This window comes from Drosophila guanche, unplaced genomic scaffold (assembly GCF_900245975.1).
Source record: "Drosophila guanche unplaced genomic scaffold, DGUA_6, whole genome shotgun sequence".
Taxonomy (NCBI): domain Eukaryota; kingdom Metazoa; phylum Arthropoda; class Insecta; order Diptera; family Drosophilidae; genus Drosophila; species Drosophila guanche.
The window spans coordinates 11,252,915-11,280,910 of NW_022995743.1; the positions used below are offsets into that span (position 1 = coordinate 11,252,915).

At 50.9% G+C, this 27,996-nt stretch overlaps 1 protein-coding gene across 2 annotated transcripts; it reads left to right on the forward strand.

Annotated features, from left to right (window-relative positions):
- The first annotated feature begins 1,028 nt into the window (after positions 1–1,028).
- On the forward strand, positions 1,029–27,948 carry LOC117579582 (zinc finger protein 423 homolog). Of its 2 annotated transcripts, XM_034265522.1 has the most exons (7): positions 1,029–1,267; positions 6,468–6,831; positions 11,860–11,875; positions 12,716–12,824; positions 22,848–23,308; positions 24,604–24,746; positions 24,825–27,948. In XM_034265522.1, the coding sequence occupies exons 1-7, from the start codon at positions 1,225–1,227 to the stop codon at positions 27,889–27,891; spliced, it is 4,203 nt and encodes a 1,400-aa protein (XP_034121413.1). In that variant the 5' UTR covers positions 1,029–1,224; the 3' UTR covers positions 27,892–27,948. The 2 variants fall into 2 exon arrangements, with proteins under 2 accessions (XP_034121413.1, XP_034121404.1); XM_034265513.1 differs by lacking the exons at positions 1,029–1,267; positions 6,468–6,831; positions 11,860–11,875; positions 12,716–12,824 and adding an exon at positions 21,401–21,741.
- Positions 27,949–27,996: the final 48 nt, after the last annotated feature.

Consider the following 27,996-nt stretch of genomic DNA (forward strand, 5'->3'; position numbering starts at 1 on the left):
TAGTAAATATTTATTTACTATGATTAGAATTGAACGTACTCGAGCTTTAGAAACTTTACTTGCTGTCAATCTTTCATTGGAAATTCTCTTTATTCTTTCTTATTCTGTTATTGACTTAATTTGCTTCCCGTTATCCGAACTTCCATCATCTTTGGTAACCCATGCGTGCGGCCCTCTTAAAAGTTGAGTGGAAATCACAACAAAAGATCCATGCGGAATGTCGTCACCCGCTGCCAGAGCATTTCGTTGTCCGTCGACTCTCACCTTGGAGTTTTGCTGCCCTCTCCTCTCTGGCCATGTTTCTCACGGCACACCAAGGAGTTACGTGTGTTTGCCCGTTATCCCGCTGCTGAGAAACCTGGCAGTGGAAATTGCAATTCGGGAGGCACCTTGGGACTTGCTCAATAAGATCGCGCCCCTTGCACTCACTTGGACCCCCCATACGCACGTGCGAAAGTTGAAGTAGGGCCAGCAGCGGTGGCTATAAAATAATTGACTTGACTTTATAATTGCAACAGCCGAACGGGAACAAGAACACGAATACGAACTGGTGGTGGCGGCGTCGCCTACTGTGCCCTGCCAGCATGAGGTTCCATGCGGCAGTGGCACCCAGGAACGTCACACGATTGGTGCGCGCCCCAGACTCGCTGGCACCAGTCTCTAGGGGATGGAAATGCAGCAGCAGAAGCGGCAGCAACCCTCTGGGGAAAAGGTTCAGTTTTGCCGGCTAGCGCTGATAGTTGGATGGATGGCTGGATGGCAGGATGGATGGATATGGAATGGAATGGGAGTGTGCTTGGGTGGCTGTTGTTGGCTCTAGTCTACCTCTCCCGGTTCCTCTCCCTGTTCCGCGCTCTCTTCTCTTCTGTTTACTCGCTCTCACTGCGTCTGCTCTGTGCGAATTCCATTTTGTTTTAAGAGCTTCTGCTTCTGTTTCTGTGCTGGATGTGGTGTTATGCCAGGCGGCGTTGTGGCCAACAATTCAGTCAGTTTCCGACGCTTAAGGCGCAAGGATATCCAAAGCGCTTGCCAGGATTCCCATCCAAATCGAAATCAAAACCAAAACAAACCGCAAGCAGACACGTGTTTGGCGCGAAACGAAATCGGACACCGAGCAGAGAGTTCTATATCGATATAGGATATAGGATAGGGAAATTGTGAGCAGTGACCAGTGATTTGCATAGTGCTCCCGTGCAATCCTCCAGAGAGGCCTTCATCCTGGCCATGTCCCGACGCAAACAGGCCAAGCCGCGCGCCTGTCTCAAACGTAAGTTGGGCAAACCCAATTGGTTGGTCAGTTGCTCCCCAGTGACTTGGTCTGACATCGACTCCATGTCCTGTGTCCCGTGTATCCTTGTGTATCCTCCAATGTGGGTGGTGTATGTTTGTCTGTTTGTCTGCCTGTGTGTGCATCTGATTGATTTGCTTTGATAACCCTAGGAGACACATGGACAGGGGCGGATACAGGAAGAGTGGACATGTGTGGGGGATATGTGGGGGGTGGACACAGCACAGGACACAGCATTACTCTGCCAAACTTTGCTCGCGGGACCACAAAATGTGACAAATGCAAATGGCCTCCGCCTGCGATGAGCCAACGTCCCATTCCATTCCATTCCGTCCCGTCCGGTGCTGCTGCTCCAACTGAAGCTCCTACTCCTGCTCCTGCTCGGAGCTCTCTCCATGCCCGACCGACCGACCATGCTGCAGCTTGCAGGCATTGGCCAATCCCTGGGGACCCACACACCTAACTGTCAGTGATAGAGAGCCAGCGAGTGCAAGAGAGATGGACAGTCATGGCAGTGGTGCCCCCAGAGGGGTGGCTTTGGAGAAGAGAGTGTGGTGCTAGGGTTGGGGCCTCAGCTCTGGTAGCTCAGAGACCATGAAAACCCAAACAAACCCCAGAATGAGGTTGAAACATTGAGTGTTCTGGTGAACCAACAAGTAAATGGATGGATATTTGGAGAGCCCAACGACTGGAGGATAGATACTCTTTATTACTCAACTATAAAAAATGTATTTATATTTGTGTTTTTCTAGTTCTAATATTTTAAAACTCTTCAGTTCTGTTTATTGTAACAAAATGAATCACCAAATCAATGCAACCCCACTGCATACCCTTCACTGCAGAGGCTCATAAAAAGTTCTTTGGCCAAAACGCAGCTTGCATTTTTGGGCATTTTTGTGATCTGGTTGTCGGGGCTCCTGCTCCACTCGTGCCTCCAGACTCTTGCCTACGAACCAGGCCCAGGCCCAAGCCCAGTCGAGGCAACCAAAGTGCCGTTAATTTTTAATACAATTTCAAATTGTGTCAGTGTAAATAACAGCAGAGATGCGGCAGAACAGCAAGAGCATGGCAGAGAGAGAGAGACAAAGCAACAACAATGATAACAAATAAAATTGACAATAAATCCAATGCAAACATGTGCATGCGGTATGTCGTGAATGGGGAAGGGGTATGGGTGGGGTATGGTGGGATCTGGTCTGCTCAAAGCCCCTAAAGACAGCTGGAGCACACACACGCACACACACAAATTTACACACAAACACAGAGAGAGTGAGAGCGAGAGCGAGAGATATCCTCATGCTGCTGCTGGCGCATGAGAATTTCCCCAAAGTATAAAAAAAGCGAACTTTGGCTTTGCTCTTTTTCTGCTTGCTCGCTCGCTCGCTCACTCACTCACTCGCTCTCTCTGTTGCGCGGGAAAAAAGCACAAAACACAGAAAACCCATTGCCATGTATTTCTCGAGGGAGTCGGCAACGGGCTCTCCGGCCAATCCCAAGGGATACCAAGCGACGAGGCAACGACGAGGCGAGGCAGGGCCACATCCACAGCAGCAACAGCAGCAACAACAACAAACATGCGCCAACTCCCTGGGGGATTTTCATTTGCTGACGGCGTTGCCAGCCAGTTTGCATTTATATATATGTACGTACGTGTGTGTGTGTGTACACATATATATACATACATACATATGTATATTTATAGGTAATTTTGCTGAAAAAAACAAAAACAAAGAAAACATTTTTGCAGCAAAGAAATGCTTTGATTTTTGCACCTCTGCTAAACAGTGTCCGCAACAAGTAAGCGCACAGACTGGCTGGCATTCTTCTTATATTTATGTGTAGGCTTCAGCCAAAGGGTTGAGCACAATTCACCGACACTGTGTATGGGGCTGCAGAATGCTTTAAAATGTTAGCTTCTGGCAGAGGAATTCCCATGGCTGGGCAAAAAGGCTTAGGATTCCAGCTGCCATAAGTTGTCGTTGCCTTCTAGCTCCTTGCGCCATCGTCCACCACCACCCCGTGCCAGACTATCAACCCAATCCCAATCCCAACTCATCGTCAACGTGAGCGCGGGTCCTTTGTGTATTGGCAAAATATTTGCCATTGCAGGGCGAAAGCGCGCCAAAAATAGCAGGCAACACAGCAAGAACAACATCGCGGGAGGAGCAGCCAGGACCAAGAGCAAGAGTAACAGGAGCGGCAGGAGCAGGAGCAGCAGTCACAGCAGGAATGGAATCCGCTCTGGGCATAGGCCATGTGCAATGGCTTCTGTTCTGCTCTTCTGCTGGTGTACATAATGTGGGATATTGGCTGCGTCTAGCGGTAACTAGTTTGGTAAATAGAATCTACTCAGAGCGATGGCAATGGCAATGAGCGGGTACTCGTATGTGGAGCTGCCGTATGCTGCGTGGTGTCTAGTGTGTGGTGTGGTGTGGGCTCCTAAGGTATCCTGGGACCTTTGGGTAAGCAGCACCAGCAACAAGGACACAACTCTATGGTGGTGGCATTTTGACAGCTCTGAGGATTCCTTAATAGGGTTCCCAACACACAAATACACACACACAGCCACACATGAGTACAGGAGTAGTTTGGCTTTGCCTTAAAATATTTTGAAAGGGATGCAAAAGCGGTGTGGGCAGAGGGGTTGCCTGCGTTTCTTAGTTATTCAGATCTCTCAGCCGCAATTTCAGTTACTAAAACTTGATGAAATTATAGATGCTTAATCAACACTGGCCCTGCCACATAATGAACTCACCCACAGACATCTTTCCTTCTTCCTGGCTGGCAGTGGTCGGGTCTGACATTTATTTCTTGTACTCCAACTATTGATAAAATTTATTGTTTGGCGCTTTTAACAACACCTTCGGGTTTGTTATTTCATTATTTTTTTAATACCACACACACAGACACACACACACACACGTACGTACGTACATGGCTATTATAAAAGTTGCAAGCGCGCTTTGTTTCTGGCAAACTCCCGCCCCGACCCCAAAGGAAGCTTCCACCCACTCGTTGCTGCCTGCTGGCCCACCTCCCCTGCTGCTCAGCGGTGCCCTCTACACACGCTTAGTAGCCGTTTGGGAGCTGGAAAAGTGGCAAGCGTTGGGGCACAGAAAATGGGCAGGGGGAGGCGGCACTGGTGGCAGTGGCAACGGATTGATGGGTCAAAGGGGACGACGCTTATTATTACGTTTACAAATACATACGAGCATGTGTGTGTGCACCTTTTGCGTTGGTGTTGGTCGGGTGGGTGGCTGCATGGGAGGTGCGGGGGTGCCTGGCTGGAGTGGATGTTTGAGTAAAACGCTTAAAAACATGCCATTGCCGAAAAACAAGTAAGAAACGCTCACACAGTCGGGCACTTGTGCTCCACAGACACACACATATACATAGCAGTTATGCCCTCACACACACACACACATGGACATACAGAGTGAGAGAGAGAAAAAGAGAGAGAAGAGACATGGCAACCCAGCGACCGAGTGCGAAATGCACTCTGGGGGGCTTTAAACAAAAATGAAAATCGCTTGCATACATATGGGCGCTTACAAACACACACACATGAACACTCGCAGGAGTACACACACACACACATACACTCAGCGGATGTATATCCTTTTTGGCTTGCACAAAAAGAAGCTGACGGCATCGCCGTCACCGTCGTCGTCGTTGTTGTTGCGGTGCTTCGACAATTTTAACGACCATAACTGGTTCTCACTCTGCTCCCCATGCGAGCTGCCCCATGCCCCCACTCCACACACCCCCCAAATTTATTTTAAAATACGCGGCACTTCCGCCGCAAACGGCACACAGTTGGCCCCACATCCCCGCCGCTACAATCCTTTGCTCAGCAGCCAGCACCCAATACCAGCGGTAGGAGCAGCAGCAGCAGTAGCAGCTACCACTTTCAAGTGGCTCCAACACTCGGCTCCTTTATATGGAAATAATAACCAAATGTTCTTGTCTCTCGCATCCGTTACCCTTTATATCCCATCCCTTCGTTTGCTCTTCCATTATGGTGACCAGCAGCAGCAGGCCATGCTCCATGCTACATGCTACATGCCACATTCTCACACCAATACCCTTGCATAATGTTCATTTCCATGGCGATTCCTTGCGGTGTGATTCCGGCTTGTCCTTTTGGCAATATATTTTAAGTCCTTACCTTCCTCGCGGTCACCAATACGAAATGGACACGCGCCATCCTCTACCCCAACCCGACACTCACTCACTCTCCCTCTCTCTCTCTCCCTTTTTGCACCAACTCCAGCGCCAGGCTGTAGCCGAAGCTGCCAGCACAAAATCATTTACACTTACGCGTGGAATGGGGTTGAGGAAATTACGTTTGAGGAATTTCCAAGATCTCTTTGAAGTTGATTTTCTAATTAACAATCATTCCTGATCATCCTTACTTTGTTGCTTTTATTTAAAACATATTTCCTACTCCTTACCAACTGCACTCTCAGAATGTATCAACCCAACATGTAAATGATTTTCGCACCTGTGGCTGGCCCAACCCCAGTCCAGCTGCCGTCTCTCAGCAACCGCAATTATTCGTCTTTCTCTCGCACTCACATCCGCAGCATTGGCAGTTGGAGAAATGTATGAAAAATTAAATTTAATTGCACAATTACACATGTTACACATTTCCATTTGTCGGAGCAACTTTTGTCACTCTTCCTTTTGTTGTTGTTGCTGCATGCACCCTTGTTGCAATTACTTTTGAGAAAGAGACACAGCTCTGTGTTTTATCTCCGTTTTTTTTTGGTATGAAACGACACCCGCAAGGCCCTGGGCGGAGAAAGAGAGAGAGAGAGAGGGAGAGGGAGCGAGAGAGGCCATCGATCAGGTGGCGGCTTTGCCCGTTAGCCATGAGAGGAGTTTGAGTTTTGAGCTATTGCCAAGGCCCGAAAGCAGTGGGCAGGGGCAGGGGCAGGGGTGGCCGGCCCCAACAATAAAACACAGAACGTGTAAATAGAATTTTTGGCACGATGGTCGTCCAGGGAGTGCTTCGGCATAATCTGCATGAGTAGAGGTAGCACCCGAAGCCCATATCTATGGGTACGGTCTGCTGTCTGCCACGATAGCGGAGCAATTTGTGCGAGTGTTCGAAATGTTATCAATTAAATAGCTTTAATTCATATTTGTACCTATTTATTTTTGGTTTGCTTTGCAGTTGGCGAAAAGGAGGAGGAGCAGGAGCAAAAGCCCAATGTGGATGACCTGCTGGAGCCGAAGGAGGAGCTGCTCAGTGCCGACGAGGATGGGGATGGGGATGGGGATGGGGATGTGGACTCCGATGAGGAGGAGGATGCTGAGGGAGAGCTGCTTACTGAGGAGAGGCCACTCAAGCCCAATGAATCACAGCCACAAAGCCACTGGACAACAGCTGATGAGGATCCAGGCAGGGCCTCGGCTGTGCCAAAAGAAGAAGCAGAAGAACTACAACACCCACGGGATAAGGAAGGTCCTGCTGCTGTGGCTGCTGGTGCATCCGGTGCAGCTGCCAATGCCAACGGGCACTGCAAGTCCTCTGGTAAGTTTGACTTCAATTTGCATATTTTATTGCCTCCAGCCGAAAGATATATCTATATATAAACCAACCCAAAAGCCAACCCGGGCCAACCGAGCAGCAAACAGCAACCTACTCCAGCCTGGCCACAAGTCCTTCGTCGTCTTGGCCGTCTTGGGCCATTCCCCCTGGGTCTTTCACATGTCCGGCTAATAACTCTCGACAGTCTCATAAATAGCAAATGTAAGGTTTTTGCTGCTCCTCCTTCTGATACTGTTGTTGTTGCTGCTGTTGGTTGACCCAGCTAGGACACATTCGCATCCGCATGGTACGGTCCTGGACACGTGAGAGCAACCGCTCCCGCTCCCGCTCCCAGCCACCAGCTTTTGTGTCCAACTAGTGACGGTTTAAAAGTGTGGAATGCTGCTGTAAACTGGATAAGGTTAATGCATCACACGGCATACAGGGTGCCATATGAATCGAAGCTTTTGCTATGGGTGTTCCATTATCTTAGAGAAGACTTTCGTGGCAAATATTGCCTGGGAAACATTTACTGAGCGCCGCTTTAAACTGCCAAAAACTTATTTTGGGAGCAGAGAGAACATACCCTGTATGTCTGGCATCGTATTCCCATTGGTGCCGCTGCCTGGTCACATAAACTTTGATGTCTCCATGCGGCCCCATACACGCACACTTTCATGTCCGAGTTGGGGGGCCATGTGTGTGTGTGTTGTGTGTGGGGGCCATGTATTTGGTATTCCTGCGCGTCATTGGATTATGGCACTTGGGTGTAAAGCCATCGATTCCAATGACCAAAGCGCTGCTCGTTACGGCCTCCGCCATGCGCCCCGACAATAATAAAACAAGCTACATGTTTTAAATGGAACAAGTACATACACACTAGCATATACATTTGTCTGTACACGTACGTATATGTAACAGCCCATGTGTCTGTCTGTCTGCCTGTTCATTATTTGTTGCTCTTTTTCTGTGCTGCTCTGGGCATGGCCTCTGTTCTGGGTCGAAATGGGCTCTGCTGTCGTAATTCCCGCGAGTCCAGGCGACGGCAACGTCCACGTCTCTGGTCTCCAGCCTCCTTGGCATAGAGAACATCATCATCATCATTGCCAGCTAGAACCGTTCGTCCAGCTCCCGTTCTCTCCCCTGCTCTTCTCCCCCGCCCACTGGCATGGTCTGGGTGCCTTGGATTATTGTTGCCGGCTACCTGCGAGGGGCCCAAGCTTCTGCCGCTGGCCGGGCGTCGCTGCTAACCTCACTGCGCACACCCGACTAACGGCACTACCGAGGACCGAACTTTATCACCGCCGTGCCGGGCGTTCGCCTGCAACACTCGCACCATCTCTGTCGCTCGCACTCGCATAATATATGACAAGTACACGCCGCTGCACTGCGTCCGTTTACTGTCGTTGTGCTGCTGCCGCTGCTGCTGTTGGGACTGCTGCTGCTGCTGCTGTCTCTCTCTCTCTCTCTCTCTCTTTCACTCACTCTGTGTGTCGTGCTCCTCGGTGCTGGCCTCGTGCTGGCGGACTCTCTGGTGTGTTGTATAATGTTCTAAAGGGAAATCGAGAGGCTGTGATAAGTTTGGGGATCCGAAAATTGTCTTTCTACTTGGCGTTGTTTTTGTTGTTGTTGCTGTTTCTGGCAGAAATTAGAAACCCGGCGAGAATGAATTGGCCCTTTTGTGCGCATCAGCAGCAGCAGCAGCATCAGCGGTGGCAGGCAGTGGCTGTGGCAGCAACATGGCCCTAGTTGACGGGTGCTCCCCGCACAGTGGAACAGTTTGAGGCATTGAGTGGAGAGAATTTTAAGCAGAAATTAAATGAAATTTAATATTGAAAAACTACCCACAATTTTATTTATAATTTTCTACCTTATTGAAACCTTTTTTTCCTCACTGTGTGACCACTGTGCCGCTGAGCGCCCGCCAAAATGTCACATACACACCCTCACGTGTGTGTGTGTGTCCCCACTCCTTTTTACACCCACTAAATGCTGGCATCTCCCTTACTCGCACGACATTAATATGAGTTCTGCTGCTGCTGCTGCTGCTTATAGATTATATTTGTGTAAAGTTTTATGTTGCAATTTTCGGCAAAGGAAGGCCAGGCCGCTGCTGCACAAGAGGAGAGGGAAGGAAGAAGAGCTACGAGAAGAGCGGCTGGGACAGGGGTAGCCCTGGCGACGACGACGACGGAGACGACATGTCCTTGGGGAGCAACCTTGGTGCGAATAAAAATTATACATTGCCATATAAGCAGCCGAGACGAAGTAGACAACAAAGGGAGGGCGGCTGGGTTGTGGCTCCTACTCCCTCAAGGAGTGAAGGTGCTCCCGTCTCTGTCTCACCCTCACGTGTGTGTGCTTTGTGTGTGTGTGTCTCAACTTTTGGTAGCGTGTTTATTGGTATGTTCTTTGGGGAGCATCTTGAGACCGAGAGGAGACCGAACATAGCGAGAGACAGAAAGAGAGAGAGAGGGAGTGAGAGACATCTTGTTGCATAGCGAAGTTGCTCATTTTGCCATTATTATTCCACTGTGTATTGAAAAATGAAACAAAAGTGAGTTATCGTCTGCTGTCGCTTTGACTCTGCCACTGCCCCCCCACGCAGCCACTGCCACCCACACACTCAGAGAGTTATATGAGCAGAAAGATGGCCATAAAATGATCTGGTGCACAGCAAACGAAAGCCCCACGAAACACCTCAGCAGTAGCTGGCAGTGGGCGTTAAATTGTATGACAAAACTTCGTTTGGACTCGGAATTGTATCTGATACTTGAAGGAAGCTCCATGCTGAATGCTACGGGAGTGCCAATCTGCTGCTTCCCTTACTCCAAGTCCAATAATTTATCGATTACCAAAAGCAGATCGATAAATATGCAAACTGCAACCGAGCAGCCTGCTGCTGCTGCTGCTGGTGACCATGAGAAATGCCTTCAATTCCCCCTGCATACATAATTCATTTATCACTTCATAATTGCATCAGAGACATATCGAGTCCCACTTTCCCGTAGGTACACTCCTCCTCCCGCTGCCGCCACCGCCACCGCCACCCCCTCGGCTCCTGTTCGATTACATGCACGTCGACTGTTGCCTTTATTATTTCGCCTCTGTATCCTCCTTTTATTTTCCTTTTTTTTTTGTTTTTTTTGTTTTTTTTGCAATAATTTTCAAACAGAAACACACAAAAAGCATTTGCGCAACAATTCCCCAAGGAACGGGCGACGACGACGTTGTCGAGAAAGCCAAGGCAGCAGAGCAGTACGGAGAGGATATGCTGGCAAAGGGGGGGTAGGTGGAGCCAACGAATCGAATTAAGAGCCACCACACGGTAGGTGGTCCCACCTCGCAGTGGAGCAGAGCAGAGCGCCCGCTTCAGTCTGTTCCCAGGGGAGGGCCTGGCGCAGTCCGAGTTGGACCCAGAGTTCCCCGCGCACTTTGCTTTCTTCTTCTTCTTTATTGTTTGTCTGCCAAGGCGGGTGGGGGGAGTGGAGTTGTTGTTGTTGTTGTTGTTCCGAGCAGTGGTGGAGTAAACCAAAAAAAGGGTTTCAATAGCGGCAGCTACTTGCTGGCAGTATGCAAAAGATAATGCAAACCCCCTCCCCACTCTTGCCATGACTACGCCCCTGACTCTACGTCCCAGCTGGACCTGGTCCGCTGCTGTTGTTGTTGTTGTATTGTAGGCATCGCTTTGGGAAATCTGGTCGAGTGCAGGAACGGCCTGCACGGCTGCAGCGGCAGTCTCCACAGTGCAGTTTGTTCCCACTGTGCATATGTGGTAAGTGGGTGTGGCATGGCCACCCACCCACAGCACACACCACACACCACACAATAATCAGTAGCAAGCTCCCTCCCCCCTGAAACTCGTAAAAATGCCCAAAAGATGGAGCTAGTTTCGCTTTTATGCAAATTTCGTTCGATTTATGGCTGCACACACATAGGGGGGAGGGACAGATGGCAGATGCTTCATTAACATCCAGCATGGAATCGCGAAAGATGCGAGAGAGTCATAAAATTAGCCAGGCAGCCAGGCAGCCCCGTCGATGTCTGATGATGATGATGAATGCAGATGCAGCTGCAGCTGCAGCTGCAGATCCAAATCCAACTATCACCCATCCGCCACCCTCCGCTGTGTGCTGTGTGCTGTGTGCCCCATTGAGGGATTGTGTGTCGAAAAATTTGCAAAACTCAAAGCAACAATTCGACGAAAGCCAATTTTGCGTCGTCGTATGACGGCGAGAGCCAGGAGTCAGCAGCCAGCAGCCAGCAGCCAGGAGCCAGGACTTTCATGTGAGTGGCAAAGGAAGGAACGAGCGCAGGCATATGACTCCCCATAGAGCGTATGTTGAATAATCATCAAGCATCATCAGAGAGCAAGAGAGAGAGAGAGTGGCAGAGTCGTGTCAAAGTCACTGCCATCTCGCAGCCAGCAGGAGGACAGGAGCCATCAATGGGGGGCCGCGAGATGCGTTTTTGGCATGTTAAAAACTTGTCCTGGGTCCAGGGTCCAACCGCTAGATGGAGCTGCCAGCACGTGCAACACACACACACACACATACACTCACCCACACACAGAGACAGAGAGAGAGAGAGACACGGAGAAATTCGTAAAATTTTGTTTCCGCTGATGAAGTATTCCCCAGCTGCAGGACAAGGATTATTGGACGTGTGGCGGTCCAGGCAGTAGCTATGCTGCAACTCCTGCCCCTGCCCCTGCCCCTGCCCCTGCCCCACCCACCTGCTGCAGCTTCGCTGGCATTCTCTGGCCCTCTGCCTTTATGTGCTGGCATGCAAAGTGGCATAAAAGCAGATCCACACATGCCACATGCCACACACACATCAACTCAGCGTCAAGGAAATTCTCGCACTGCCACAAGCGCACAGAATGTTGCACTATCCGTTGCGGAGGCTGGGCTCCACTGTGGCTGCTTTTTTGGTGCTTGGGTTGAAGAGCAGCCGCGATATTACATTTTGTCATTAGAAGCAAGTAAAAGCCAAAAGCGCGAAAGTGGCTAAAAGTGGCAAGAGCTGAGCTGAGCAGTGAAAGCGCAGTGGTCGAAGGTTGATGGTTGATGGTCGTTGGCCGATGACTGGATGAGTTCATGTGAAACGTGTTTGGCCTCAGATCGCTACGGAATGCGGAGGTGGAATGTGATAATAGAGAGTGGGAAAACAAGGGCTCTGTAAGATCTGCAATGTCTCGTTGGCCTCTTGGTTTCCTCTTACCCCAAGAGGCAGGTCCAACGCTGCGTATGAGTAACTTCTGTGGTCCCAGCCCTCTCCAGGCAACGAGCCACAGCACGTGCTGCCATCAGCTGTTCCTCCGCCACTGGCAGTGAGAGACCAAAACAAGTGGCGCTCTTAACTGCCCTCGGCGCTCTTTCAGCTGGACATGCGCCGTGCCAGCGGCTGCTCTTCCATGCTCTTCGCTGCTCTTAAGTGTCTGTGAGTGAGGGGAGGGTGAAGGCAGTGGGTGAAGGCAGTGGGTGAAGCAGCAGCTGAAGGCAGGGGGGTAGAGCGCGTTGGGTTAGCTTGGGGGCTTACTTGCTTGGGTATGGAATTATGGCACCCTGGGGCTTAGCATAATCAAAATTCCTTGCACTTGGGGATCGAGTAGGGCAACCTGCCCCTGCCCCAGCTACAGTTCCTGCTGCTGCCAGGGCAGGCATCCACAGGCAGGCATCCACAGGCAGGAACGTGCCCCCAGTCGAGGTCAGGTCTTGGTCCCTGCTGCATTTTCCTTGCAATCTTTGGCTAAGACGAGCTGTGTGTGTCTTTCCATTCCAGCCCGAACCCACAACACGGAGCAGCACGAGGACGAGCCGGAGGAGACGGAGACGGAGACGGAGGCGAACGCTGAGCATGCGGTGGCGGAGGTGGACGAGGAGGAGGAGGAGGAGGAGGAGCCAGAAGACATGGACTTGGATGACGACCTGCTGAGTCTCAGCGGCGAAGAGGACTACGATGATGAAGAGCTGCAAAGTCTGGACAGCTTTTACTCAGGTAAGCGGTTTGTCACATGTGTTCCCCATACACTGGCCTCCCCCCATGCCAAACATCCTGCTCCACAGCATGCGTGTTGTGCCCCAGCAGCAGCCCCAGCTCCTGCTCTAGCCATAACCATTGAAATTGCCGTACAGGGTGTTATCCGGGCAGCTGGCCACGACACTCCAGGGTGCTCTCCACCTGTGCCGCGGGTGTCGTTTCCATGTGCTGTGGCTCTGCTGTGGTTCGGGGGCTGTCGGGTAGCCTAACTACGTTTTAAAAACCCCAAACAGCAATCAACACCAAGCCGGAGCGGGGCAGCCCATAGACACACACAGAGACAGAGACAGAGGCAGAGACAGACACAGAGAGGAGCAAGCCAAGTCGGAGTCTACCACCCCTAGCACTTACCCTAGCACTTCCCCTGGCTCTTGCCACATCACTTTCACATATCCTCGTTGCCATTTACGAGCTGTCGAAAAGACTGAGAGCGGAGTCTAGAGAGGAAGAGGCAGGCAACATGAGCTACGGCCACGACATGACCTGCTCTCACTCTCACTCTCTCTCTCCCTCTGCCTCATGCTGCTTTACCCTATCCATCTCTCTCTCTCTCTCTCTCTCCCTCCTTTTAGCCACATTTCTCTCTAGTGCCATTTCGAATGCTTTTTCTGTGTTATTTGTTTCGTTTTGTGGTGTCGGCAGGCTGCTGCTCCTCCTCCTCTGCTGCCATTTTTTCACGACTTCCTTCTTGTGCTCTTTGTTTTATCCAACAACGTCCTTGCCATGAGCAGCAGCCGCATCCTGCCCTGAGCTTGGGCTGCCCATTTGCCGCCCGCTTCGTTCATTCATTCATTCATTCACTCATTCATGCCCACACTCACACTCACACTCACACCCACACTCACTTCACTCCGAGTCTGAATCAGACTGGCAGACTTTTCCTGCCGCTGCCTTGTCTGTGTTTTCCTTTCGTCTGTCCACAGTGAGGGAAATAGTTGGACCGAAGTGAATGCCAGATGGCTTTGTGTGTAGTTCGGTGCCTGCCCAATTTCTCTCCGTGCAGCACTCAACACTTGCACACCGGCACATCCTTCCTTCTGGCTTCTTTCACGGACTACAAATTGACTTGAGGCACTTGTGGTTGACTTAGAGTCAGCCCCTTCCCACCCCTGCTGTTAGCAGCCCCAAGGAAATCTTTCTACGGATGTTTGTCTACAAATTTGCAACATTTTGTGGGCTGTGGCGTTGTGAATGCAGCGCCTAAATGTATGCCATGAAATGCAATTAGTTGCAGTCCTGCCTGCCAAAAAAGAAATGGAGTCTCAAGTTGGACAACTCTTTGGGCCCCAAGTAAGTCACTTCCTTTGTTTGTGCGGAGACTTCCGCTGGCAAGGGTCACATCAGGATGGGTCGGCTTAGCCTGTCCTCTCTGATTTATTAATTGCACGTGTGTACGGGTTTACGGGTCTCGCTTGCTGCACAAAGTGACAGCCAAGACAATTTACCATGTTCCGTCCGTCCGTCCGTCCGTCCGTTGTCCGTTGTATGCAAATAGTTTTACAGTTTCCTTTTGATCCAAGGCAAATGGCAATGGCAATGGCAATGGCAATGGCAATGGCAATTAATTACACATTTGTCTTACAAGACAAACACGAAGTTGGTCCGCCCGCCCCTCTGCCACTCTACGCCTTTGTCTCGAGACCATAAATAATTGCTCAGCCCCATGCCCCATGCCCCATGCCCCATGCCAAAAAGGGTTCTGTGTGGCTGTGACTAAAGTTTCGGATCTTTCGGGACTGTGGCTGGAGTAGTTCCAGTTTTGGGTATTGCTTAAAGTGCCAAAAATTCTCACAGCACTCGAACCGTTGCTTTCCCAAGAAGTCATCATCATTGTCATTGTCAGTATCAACGCAAATTGCTTTACGCACCGCACTGCCACACGGAGATAGAAATCTGTTTTGGGGAAAACTGGTTCAGTTCGACTCTGCTGAGATGACATCGCCGCCAGTCGGTTAATGAACCAGCACAGCAGAAGAAGCTTGTCGAGCCTCTTGTGGGGCTGCCCAAAGGGCCACTGATCATCACGTAGAGAACTTTGTTTCTGGACAACGTTTGACATTGCCGCCAGCCCAGAGACCACAGCCACCGGACAGCGACGCGTAATTGGGTCAACTGGCTATCCTAAGCACTAATCTAATGGTTTTTAATTGCAATCAAGAGCCACGCGAAATCCACACACCACACAACTAAGCTTCCTTTTAAGCACATTAGAAAGTTGTTGATACCTTTGGGAAGCCACTTCTAATATCAATCGAAGCAGCGCGTAGTGGATGCCCATCAAGAGCTGTTGCCATATTCATTGACAGCTGGAATATCAAAGGTTTTTTAAAAACTTTAAACCCAACTTGGTGCTGGCTCTATGGCTGCCTCTGTGACTGTCCGTTGCTCGCTCGAACACAAAAAGTAATCGCAATCTCAGGTGCGTAGCCCCCACCTTGACACCAAGGCAAAACAAGCGGAAAATGCACAGGAAAAAAGTTGGTCCTTGGCTGGACTGCACTTCTACTCCTTCGTTGGCGTTCTGTCAGCTGCAGTGGCCAAGTATTCCCATCCCATAGGCACATTGGCCGATGCTCCTGGCAATTTTTTCTCAACTTTCGCCACTCTCATCGGTTGCTCCATCCTCATTGTTTGTAGTCCCAAGAGGAACTCTGGCCAACTGGGCACAGGGCTGTGCAGCATTCTGCTCCGCGGCTCAAAAGTTATGACACGCCCAAGTTGCTGCTGCTGCCACCTTGGCTGGCAATGATTTATGTGCGTTCGCTCGCTCGCCTTTCGCCAAGTTTTCGGACCCAACCAGCCACCCCCTCAGCTCCTCCCGCGAGGTGTCGAGCGCACCGATTCCCGCCTCGGAGGGGTGATGCCTGCAAAGAAAACTTTCCGCGAAAGACGTTTTCATTTCCGTTTTACGATGCAAAAATAAAAGCAACGCAATGTGTGTGTGTGTGTGTGTGTGTGTGTTTGGGTGTGTGTGTCCCATACCCATTTTGTTTCCTTGGTGTCTCCCATGTGCATAGTTCTGGGCTCTGCTCCTCGTCCTGATGCGACTCCAAGGCGCAATTCCGCGCGCCAAACTCCCAGGGGAACCCTTACAGCTCGAGCTTTCAGAATATTTTCTGGCACGCATTTCGCTTCCACTTTTGAAGATACATTTGGTGTAATTTAAATGAAATACGCGCTGAAATGTTTCACACACACACACACACACTCGCGTGCAACGTGCCTTGGGGTTCGTTATGTGATCTTAAAGGATTTAATCTAGACAAATTGTTATGGGCCACAGGTAGAGATACATTTGCCAGTAAATCTTGCACTGGCTTGGGGCTTGAAATTGGATTTTTACAGTGGGTTTTAGTCGGGCTAATGATGTCTTCCTACAGAAATGGATATTCCATAGATTAACGCTTGAATTTGCTTCAATTTTGTGGCATTTTACTTGTAGTTTCCATGTCCAAAATTAGGCGATTTCCTTAGCTTTTGCCACGTTCCATTCCCCCGCCAGCTGCTTCGCTCCTTTGAGATATTTCATTCATTATTCATTGATTATGACATACAGCTGGCCCCGTGTCTTATTAGTTAAATGCCAAAAGCAGCGCTGAAACTTCTGCAGCTATAAAATAATTTTATGTTTATTATCGCCATCATCAAGGGGCGAGACAAAAAGCCAGGCAGCGGCAGCAGAGAGTAAAATAGAATGTCGTAAACCCAATTCCGAGTGAAGTGAACCCCTTGCCCCATACAACACACGGATGACCCGTTATCGGAGCACTTGAATCGCCGCTGAAGTTCTAGTTTCCGTCTTCCGTAACCGGAATGGGAATCGCATTCAGCGGCTCCAGCACAAAAGCTCTCGGATGTGGCAATCGGACATGTTAATCTGGTTGCAGGGTTTCTCGCTGCCTCCGTTTGTGCCCCTGCAATGCATTTCAATTTGCTGATGGTCCGAGCCCCTTCCGTTTGTGGCACGCGTATGCTCGCTGCTCAAGTACCGTTTAGCCGCGGCAGCTGTCCGACTGGGGGCATTGTTCTGGCTCCCAGGCTAAGCCACAAAACATTGCAGCACGTGCCGCAGTGGCCCCAAAATCCCCCACAAATAAACCTCACTCCTAGCCTCTGCGGTTGAGTGGCTTGCCAGAGTCGACAGCGAGACGGGAACAGGTGCGAAAGTCAATTATGGTCGGTCAGGCAGAGCGTCAATCAGGGCACAGGCACTGGCACACGGAAATCGATTCGAAAACCCTTTTCAAATGCCTGTTTAGAGGGTCAGGGAGGAGTCGTGGAGTCAGCCACCGCAGGACGCACCCGACACGTCGCCAGGCCCATCATTAGCCCTGACAGTCGATCAAGATCCCAACAGAGAGTCAGAGTCAGAGCCAGAGCCAGAGTCAGAGTCAGTCTGCAGCAGTTCGGGCCTCTACCTGTTGGCCTGTGTCTGTGTCTGCGTTGATTGATTTGTGTCAGCGCCTCGATCACGATTGAGACAAATCCCTGGCACTCCATTGACTTCTCTTCATTTTTCATTGAGAGAAAACACACACAGAGATCGTCGGAAAGTGCTCTGTCTGTGATGCAATTCAAAAAGGATCATCATTATGAGCCATTGAATGGGGGCATGACTTGACAATACGTACATCACGGGACCAAATCAGATTATTGGGATAATTATTTGTTTGGTAAATATGTCTAAGAGTTGTCCCTAATCTCTGTGGAGTGGTGCGCCGTTGGGTTCCGAGTGCTCGATAAGCTGAAAATTGTGGCAGGGCCCACCGAAGAGAGAGAGAGAGAGTCTAAGAAGAGCAAGCTGTGATTCCATTATGGTTTCAAGTGCAGAAAATATATTGAATAAAATCTGCAAAGGTTTCCTCTTACTAATAAAACAATCATTTGGGGTCCAGCCTCCGCCTAAGTCAAACCACAAATCCTGTCAAGGCTTCAATTAGAAAAATTCCAAAAAAAAAAAAAGGATTTGTGGCAAGAGTAAACCGTTTTTTTTCCCGGCAACTGGTTGGGGTTAGGGCCACTAATTAAATGAGTCCTCAACCGTGTGATTAATTGTGCAGTTTGCACGGGTGATGGAAATCTATGGAGACACATGGAACTCGGACGCGGCTTATGGACTGCGGCACTGAGGGTCTGATGGTCTGAGGGTCTGAGGGTCTTTGCTCTGGGCTCTAAGGCTGGACAGCTGTCAGGACATCAAAGTGACAATTTGAGTGACTTTGGCCCTGGAAGTGGCTCATTTAAAATGCGCTGAAACAAAAGGACACTTTGGCTGGCAGCACAATGACAGGTCGGCCCTACTCCTACCCCTCCACATTAGCAGCTCCCATGTAGTGCATATTCGTATATATTTTTATAATTTATCTATTATGCATGAGGGCGCCAGCGTTGCCGGAAACCCTTTGGCTGTCAGCACACTTCAAGCAGGAGTGACACATGAGGCGAGCTGCTGTGGTCCTTTGCTGCCGCACAATCTGTTGACCAACTGCAAATCTCAGTGAAAAGTTTTGCCTGACTTTGCATTAGCCGCGCATTAAAAATGCACGGAACCAAACGGAGAAGGATCAAGGACCAGCGGACCATCGGACCCAGGCTGGGCGACACACAATTTACCTGGGCGGACACCCTTTCCGAGCCTGGCAACCACCCAGCCACCCCGTACACCCTCCCAGCCGCTCAGCATTTTGCGGCACTTGTCGTGGCCTGTCGGAAAACTGTCACTCAATTGTAATTAACACCGGCAAGGGGGGTTTGGCAGGGGCAGAGAGACCTTTTTACCATTTTAAGCCGAAAGTTGATTTTTCAGTGGGATTCAACGTGTCCTGCCCCTCCCACCACACTCTGCCACACAGAAAAAACAACAAATTGGGACAGGGAAAACAAGGAGAAGGACATCTAAGGACAATTAACATTTCAAATTTCAAATCTGTTTTCTGTTTTCGAAAGTCTCTTTTGCTGTTACTTCTTGTTGCAATTACGAAAATTGTTTATCGGGCGGCAAAACTTTTCTCGCGCATTAATTATGCAGCAGCCGAAGATGAACTTTAATTGCCAAACGATCTTTGGGACTGTTGTTGGATGATAATAATAAATTCATGATATTTGTGGGTTCTTTTTTGAGTTGGGACTTCCATTTCGATGTGGGCCAAAGTACGCACAGACAGAGGTCAAAGGTTAAGCTGTCTTTCGACTAATTGAATGTATTTGTAATTGAACTTTCACGTTTGACATGGAATTTTCCGTGTTATGGATTGGAAAGTGGGGCTCATGTTTCTACACTGGAAATCCATTAAAAATCTCCAATTAAAGTTTAAAAACTAAATCAAAATATTCTTTGCTTTGATTAAATGTTTATTTAACTTGCAACCTAAAGCTAAACAAGTCCGTAAACCAACTGCAAACTATGTTCAATCCCCTCCCTTGTCAGTTTCCAACTCAAACCAAAGACTAAAACGACAAACTTTGAGGCACAAGCAACAAAAACCACAGCGCGAAACAATTAAGAAATAAAGCGGCAAACCCAAACCGAGCACAACACGAATTGACAGCTTCGTCGATAGCCATCTATCTCGCTCTCTCTCTCTCTCTGTCTCACTTTCTATATACACTCGCGCGAGGCATGCGCATTGGTTGGCCAAAGTGCAGACCAATGGGAGAGCAGCACCACAAGCGGAGCTAAAAAACCGAAATAAAACTACATACAACAGGAGGAGTGGGGCCAGGGAAAAGTTGACTGGAGGCTAAACTAGTGAAAAGTGATTTTTTAATTGTCTTTATAGTTTTACGGGGAATGCCGGTGGAGAGGGTTTTTGGACATTACTCTCTGCCGTTGACAGTTCGAAACACCATCCAAAACCTCATACTTTTTTTTTTGGACTGGCACTTTGTTTCGGGCTGCCTGCCTGACCGCCCCTGCCCCGAATATCACAGGCTGCCGTTGCATGCATAATTAATTTGGCTTTTAGTGATGCGTTGGCTGCAGCTCTCTTCCTGGGCCAGGACTCTTCTGTTCTGTTCTGTTCTGTTCTGTTCTGCCCTCTGTTGTGCTCTCCTGTCCTGTCCTTTCCTCTGCTGTCAGAATCTGCGTGTGTACGGATTTATTTTTGCAACATTTCCGTTTGCCACATTGACGGGGCCGCGCTAATGGCTTAAACGTGTTTTTCACCATTTTGCTTTCTTTTTATTTTGTTGCTGCTGATTTCCTTCGTGACATTTGGCGTCATTCAAAACTTTTTTTGCCCAAACGTTTCTTGTACTCTTGTTTCGATTGTGGTCATGTTTTTCGGCACGAATTGCCAACAGAATAATGTCAATTGACATTTACACGAAAATAGGTTGAAAGAGCTAAGCTGTGCCCCGAAATTATTGCCTCAAATTGAACCCAAACATATGGAGGGTGTGTGGAAGCGATGGAGGTGCCCTTTCTATTGAGAATTTTACATTTTAGCGCAGCGAGAGATTCGCATTCTTGAGAAGTAGACAAAATGTGAAGCTAATTTACTATGACAATAAAAGTACTTTTAATATTTAACAACAATTGTTGACCTCGTTTTTAGTAACCAAAATGGTTTTCTTGAGCTTAGTTCTTTGGTAGATTTTAAAACCTCTTCTGTCTGCTTTGATTATCATTATTCGTGATTGTCAATTCGGACATCAATTTCTGCATTCTTTGCAATGAAAATATCACTTTTCTTCTATTAACTTTAACCTTTCCTGTCAGTGTCCAATCCTCCAAGAGTTTTATCCTCAAATTGAATAAATACAACAAAGAAAAGCGCTTAAGAAGCAAAGTAAACTGGACAAGTGTCGCCTCATCAGCTGACATTTTAGTTAAATTACCTTTTTTTGTGTGCAAATAAATTATTTATAAAAAGGTATCAACGCCTCCTCAACCCCCACCTCTCCTTTTCCGTTCCCATTAGGAGCCCCAGAACTCGAGCCACAACACCATGCTCCGCCTTTTGGCAGTCCCTCCCTCCACGTGCTTGCTGCTCGAGTATATAACGGCACCAACACCAATGCCCGCTCTCGCTCTCGCTCTGGCTCTGTGTCGCACGCTTCGTCTCGCTCTGTTCGCAGTGTGTGGTGCTTATGTGAAGCGCTCTTCAGCTTGCTCTCTCTCACACTCTCACTGCCGTTGCACTCCTCTCCTCTGCCAACAGTGTCTGTGTGCTTGTGTATGGGGGTGGGGTGGGGGCGCCATTTAAATTGCTTTCTCTGTTGCTTCTCATTTGTCGTGACGACAGCGACGCCGACCGACGCCTTGTTTTGCCTCGAACGAATGTGTGTGAGAATCCCAAAAGGCACACACACAGAGACGCACGAGAACCAGTTCGCCTAGTTATCGCATTTTATAGGCGTTTTGGTCGGCGACGACGACAACGACAACGACAACGACGCCCGCTGCTCTCGCTTCGGCCTTTTGGTCGGTCGCTCGGTGGCCCAGAGACCAGAAAAAAACCAAACCAGACCTGGGGCCCCGGCTCTGTCGCGGCTCTGATTTTAGTACAATTTTGGTGCTCGCGGCAATTGGACGTCCTTCGTGGTGCGTCGGCGCGACAAACAAACACAGCAAAATATAACCACAAAAGCAACAACAAGCGAGTCCCTCAACAACAACAAACAGTGCGCTGCGATCCTTTGGTGCCAGCGGAAAAGTCATTAACATTTAATGCCAAAGAGTGTACCCAATAGTGCCCTCCTGTGAATTGTTAGTGCAAAATTGTTAGTGAAATTGAGTTGAAAATTGATTTGGAACATTTAACGAGATTATGCCATGATATGATGGCCCTCAAAATGCTTTATCGCGGCCCCAGCTCGCGCTTGGAGAATCTAATTGAGAAGATTCAGGCCACCAAGGAGATCACAAATAACGGTAAATTTACGGAGCTTTTTGAAGGTGAAGAGGGGAAGCTAAAGGCCATGTGCAGGGGAATTCCATTGTTAGGCTCTTGCTGTGATCTTTCCACGATTGAATACTGCAGAAAATAATGAGATTATACTAATGGATTAGTTGATATTTGGATTCGTAAACTGAAGTCTTAGGTACAACCTCCAGGGAATAGATAATCATAAATTTATCTGTGCCAAAAAGTACCCAAACAATTAGTTAAATTATTCGAAGCTACCTGTCATATGCCGACGGGGTTTTGTCACTTTGATTGCATGCAAAAATAATGATAATTGATTATTAGGGACACACAAATCATAGACAAATCTTTTCCCATCTTTGGACCAATCTGCGCTCAACCTCTTTGACATTTCACTTTCCATGAACTCAGACAAAACACAAACAGCACTTCAATCAAAAGAAATGAAATGAATCAAGTGAATGGGCTCAAAATCTCTTACAACTTTCTTTAGCCCCAAATAAGGAGAAGATCTGGAGAAATGAATCCCGTGCAGCAGTTTGATGTTTCCCAATTAAAGTTTGGATCAGAGTTGGTTCAGAGTTCAAGCGATGCGAGGGAAAACAAATGCAGTCCCTGACCGACCCATAGATACGTTCTACACATGTATGAATAGTTCCCGGCCAGAGATCACTTGCAATTGGGTTCAATTAACAGTTTTTGAAGACGACAGGCAGCACTTGGCGCGTGGTGGCGCGTAGATGATGAGACCGGGAGACCCTCATGGGGCAGGCAGTGAATTAAGTGGATGGTGTAGCCTGTAATTAAAACAACGACAAGAACAAAGCGCAATTAGTTTGCATGAGACTCACTTACAGAGAGCCAGAGGGGAGGCACTGGGAGAGATGATCCCCCAGTTGTGTGGGGTGGGACTGACCGACACTGACACCGACACCGACACCGACACCAACCGATGAGCTGCTAATTGAATTAATTCCGTGTCCAGCATTTGATAGCCGACGTTGATTTCCTGTCCGTCGCTGTGTGCCGATCCCACAGTGCCGCTAATCAGGATGCAGTCGCCCACACAACTTCTAATTGAGATCTCTCTGTCTTTCATTTCCCTTTCCAGACATGTACAGTACCCACACCTCGTCCAGCTACTCGCCGAGCATCTCCGATGGTACGATGACACCCAATGCCCATCATCTGGCGGCTGCCTCAGCGAATGCTTTACAGGAGGATCTCCACCTTCCGACTGATGGCAAGTCCAACGGCGTGCCCGGAGCGGAGGAGCCTGCCAAGCCTGCGAAGCGACAGCCGCACTTCCATCATCACCATCATCACTACCATCACCAGCAGGCCCTGAAGATTGCCAACAAGCTGCGCAAAATCAATAAGGAGGCCAAGCTGGCAGCCGCCGGAGGAGCAGGCGCTGGAGCCGGAGCAGGAACTGGCGGTGGCGGTGGTGCAGCCGCAAAGTTTGATAAGTTGACAGGCGAAGGCATTAAGAGTCGCGGCGACGGCTCCTATCAGTGCCAGTTCTGTGATAAGACATTTCCCCGTCTCGGCTACCTGAAGCATCACGTGCAGGTGAGTGTCTCTAGCCCACGAAAAAGGGTTCCTTCTAGCCTTCCACCCTTCCTGTCTGCCTTGGGTGGCCTTGGGGGATGTTGCTTAATTACGGTCTTGCCATCGCATTGAGGCCATAAGGCGCTTAGCACTTGCCGCTTGTTCGGGTTGCGGTTGGCTGATTGACACTTAGGTGACAGTCGACGCCCCGACAAGCTTGAACTTTGTTGCAACATTTCGGGATTTGCTAATTGAAATTGAATTTCAATTGAAAGTGGAGCAAGCCATTAAAGAGGGTTAGTGCTTCGTACACTTAAAGGTTTCACTTAGAACCATTCCGTGCCATCCATCTAACATTCCTTTGGGTTAATCTTTTGGCTTAACATCTAAGACCGATGCTTGCGGTGTGGCTTTGTGGCTCACCCACACGCCGCCCTGACTCACCTCTCTCCTCGAGTGGCTCTTGGCGGACACCGCCCATGACATCAGCAACTGGTTAGCCCAATTGCAACTGCTGTTTAGGCAGATCTTTATCGTCGTCAGCGGGCAGGGTCTAACATGTAGCGCTGCTCACTTTGATCCTAGCGCCTGGACATGGGTTTTGGGGCAGAATTGGGGTTCAGAATTCGGTCTTCGGGCCATTCTCGCACGTTCTCTGGCGAAGGGAGGTGTATGGGGTTGATGATGCGAGCGACAGTTTAAAAAACGATAACCAACACGAGAATAAGGCTGCCGCTCGCTCTCTTTGGATGCCACTAACTCGGCTAAACTGTATCTGTGTATCTGTGTATCTGTGTATCTGTGTTTGTGCAATCCCAAACTGGGGGGCTGCATACAAATGGGCTCATTTTTTGTTGTTGCTGCCAGTTCAAAGCGCTCCACCGCCAAGCGCTGCTTTGGCAGCCGCCAAAGAACCCCAAAAGTAAACCGGTTGCGGGTGTAAGACCTCCTCCCGCCCCCCCTGTACCACCCCGCACAACGTGGCGTCGCGCATTTAGATGAATTTTTGTCCACAAGCCACAAGTCGCACAGGGAAACAAAACACCTACGGCAGTCGCTCTCTCTCCCTCTCAGAAGCAGAACGAGCAGAGTCCAAGTCCGAGGCAGATTCATATGCAGATTGACGCATCTATAAATTCAAGCGAGGGGACAACTGTGGTAGACAGCCGGGGACAGTTGACGACAGGCAGGGATTGTCTTCTAAGAATTTCAAATCAGCTCCAACGTCTGGGCCAGTGTCTGGGGTAGCCAAGACTTGCACTTGTTCCTAGTTGGCACCAAAACTAATCGGGTTTCCCAACTGAATCTTTTCGCAGAGCCATGCCGAGCACTTGCCCTTCAAGTGCGAGTACTGCGCCAAGCTGTTCAAGCACAAGCGATCCCGGGATCGCCACAAGAAGCTGCACACCAACGAGCGGAACTACAAGTGTCCACACTGCGAGGCAGCCTTCTCCAGGAGGTAAGTTGTGAGGCCCCGCCATAACCATAGCCCAACCCCAACTTTATGGCCACATATTTCCTTTTGCCTGTTGATTAGCGATCACCTGAAGATCCACATGAAGACGCACGACATACAGAAACCCTTCCAGTGCAGCATGTGCAACAGAGGCTACAACACGGCTGCGGCACTCACCTCGCACATGCAGAAGCACAAGAAGAATGCCGCCATACTGGCAGCCGGCGGCAATCCCAATGCCCTCAACTATAGTCCCAGGTCCACGGGCTCCGCCTCAGCGTCCGTGTCCAGCAACGGGAGCCTGCACAAGCGGCGCTACGCGCTGGCTCTGGCCACCGACAGCAGTCCCAGTCGGCTGGACTTTCCCAAGAGATCGCGCAGCAGCCATGTGCCCACACCCACGCCGCTGCTGCGCTGCAGCTACTGCCCCAAGGTGACAGAGTTCAGCAGCCTCGAGCAGCTGAATGCACATCTCCAGGGTGTCCACGAGCAGCAGCAGCAGCAGCAGCAGCAGTCCCAGCAGGAGCGACAGCCATCGGCAAAGGGCAATCCCGTGCAGGAGGCAGACACCTTCCAGCTGAGCTGCGAATATTGCACCATGAAGTTCGGCAACATTGCCGGCCTCTTCCAGCACATGCGCGCCACCCACTTGGATCGTCTGAGCAGCCCCAACTCCTACTACGAGCACTTCAATCGCCTGGCCACCGCGGGCACCTTCAGCCCGAGACTGGCGCTGGATTTGCCCAAGATCAAGCCGGATCTGGGCAGCCCGGAGCGAGAGAACCGAGCCTCGGAGGAGGACCTGCCCACGGATCTGAGCAGCAACAAGCGCAGACCGCAGACACCAGCCAACAATCCTGCGCCCCATCCTCCTCCGCAGGCACCTCCTGGCATCTTCTTCTGCAACCAGTGCAACGCGGGCCTGCCCGACTTTGAGAGTTTCCGCAATCATCTGAAGAGTCACATAGCCGAGGGCATGCAGCTGGTCTGTCCCCACTGCGGGCTGAGTCTGCCGGAGCAGTCGGACTTCGAGCGGCACGTCGTGGGGCACTTCCTCATCGCCAGCGCCGAGTTCAACTGCGGCTCCAGCTGTGGCAAGAGCTTCGGCAAGGCGGAGGAGCTGCAGCAGCACCTCATCGCCGAGCATGTCCTCACGCTGCTGAAGTGCGCCCTCTGCTCGGAGGTGTGCGACACGCGCATGGCCATGCAGCTCCATCTGGCCTGTGCCCACAGCCAGGAAACGAAGCTGCTGCGCTGCAGCGCCTGCATGGAGGTCTTCCGCTCCGACGGGGACTTCCATGTGCATGTCAAGACGCGCCACCAGCTGGGCGGCGGCCATCATCATCACCAGCAGCAGCAGCAGCAGCACCCACACCAGCATCATCCAGCATCCAATCCGTTGCAGTGCATGTTCTGCCGTGCCGTTTGCTCCTCCGAGCTGGAGATGCACTTCCATTTGGCGGCGCATGCGCGACAGTTCCGCTGCCCCTCCTGCCCGGAGACCTTCCACGTGGAGTTTCTGCTGGACAGGCACATGCAGAGCCAGCATGGGGGAGCCAAGGACAAGGAGCAGGCCCAGTCCCAATCCCAGAGCTCACCGAACATGGGCAGCCTCTATGTGAACGCGCTGCTGCCACCGCTCGCAGCAGCTGCCGCAGCCGCAGCTGCCACCAACAACAACAGCAGCATCATCGACTACAACGTGGCCTTCAAGGGATTGTTCGGGGGAGGATCGACAGCCGGAGGCAGTGCACCCACTGGGTCCAAGTTCTACAGCCCGCTGCAGGTGGACACGAAGGCACAAACCTCGCCACATCCCGCCCTGATGTACGGCCTCAGCCAGCGCTATCTGATGGAGATGTACGCCGCCAAGTCCACGTCGCCGGTGAACAGCAACGCCAACGAATCAGCAGGAGGAGGACCTGGAGCTGCTGCTCCTCCACCAGCAACACAAGCGCCTGCGCCGCAAGCCACTCCAGCTGCCACCTTCAGCTGCGGCATGTGCGAGCGGCAGGATCTGCGCAGCGAGGCGGAACTCCACTCGCACCGGAAGCTGGCCCACAACCTCAAGACCGGCGTCAGTCTGCGCTGCGCCTACTGTGCGGGCAACTTCAAGTCGCGGGCCGAGCTGGAGCAGCACATGAAGAGCTGCCACAACTCGACGGGCAAGCACAAGTGCCTCATCTGCGACGAGATCTTCCCCTCGCCGGCCATCCTCGCGGAGCACAAGCTGCAGCACTCGAAGGTGGGGCAGTCGGGCAAGTGCGCCCACTGCAGCCATCCGCTGGAGGATGTCGCCGCCTTCCGGGCCCACCTCAGCGAACATGGCAGCGACGGGGCCTCACTGCCGCTGGCCTGCATCTGCTGTCGCCAGACCCTGCACTCGGAGTTCGAGCTGAGTCTCCATGCCAAGTTCCACACAAAGTCCGCGTCCAGCGGCGGCAGCCTGCAGGAGCCAGTCTGCGCCCTCTGCCTGGAGCCCCTGCCTGGTGCAGTGGAGGGTCCCACCACTCCGGCGAAGCTCTGCGAGAAGTGCTGCCGCAAGCACAACCTCAACGGCAAGCGGAGCAAGGGCAGCGAGGCGCCCGTGCTTCAGGCTCCTCCACCGGCGGCGCCCTACCTGGAGAACCGCTGCAACCTGTGCAAGATGATCCTGCCACACGCCCAGAAGCTGCAGGAGCACCTCGTGGAGCACACCTTTGCGGGCACCGAGCAGCGCGGCTACAACTGCTACATCTGCTCGGCTGTGTTTACGGCACCCGGCGGCCTCCTCGGCCACATGGCGGAGCACGGCGCCCACTCGCGGCCCTACGACTGCAGCATTTGCCCCGAGAAGTTCTACTTCCGCGCCGAGCTGGAGCACCACCAGCGGGCACACGAGCTGCGTCCGGCGGTGCATCGTCCAGCGTTGGCCAAGCCAGAGCCTCCGCTGCGACGCAGCGCCTCGCCCAGTCCGAGTCCGAGTCCCGTGCGAAGTCCCACGACCGTCAAGCAGGAGCTCTACGACTCGGATACGGCGCACTCGGCTGGCGATCAGCCAGAGCCCGCTGCGGAGGAGGAGGAGTACATAGAGGTGGAGCAGATGCCACACGAGACGCGGCCCAGGGATGTCATGTCACAGCTGGAGAGGGCCACAAACAGCGCCTGAGGAAGGACTTCAAGGAAGAAGAGCTCAAGTATTGCCAGAGTATTTCCCACATTTAAATCTTAGATCTTGCCCCCACACACACACACACACACACACACAGAGAGA

Excerpts from the sequence above, each read along its gene's own strand:
- LOC117579582 (XM_034265522.1), top strand. The coding sequence starts at position 1,225 with ATGTCCCGACGCAAACAGGCCAAGCCGCGCGCCTGTCTCAAAC. Across the intron at positions 1,268-6,467 it reads GCCGCGCGCCTGTCTCAAAC|TTGGCGAAAAGGAGGAGGAG; the intron begins GTAAGTTGGGCA and ends TTTGCTTTGCAG. Across the intron at positions 24,747-24,824 it reads GAGGCAGCCTTCTCCAGGAG|CGATCACCTGAAGATCCACA; the intron begins GTAAGTTGTGAG and ends CCTGTTGATTAG.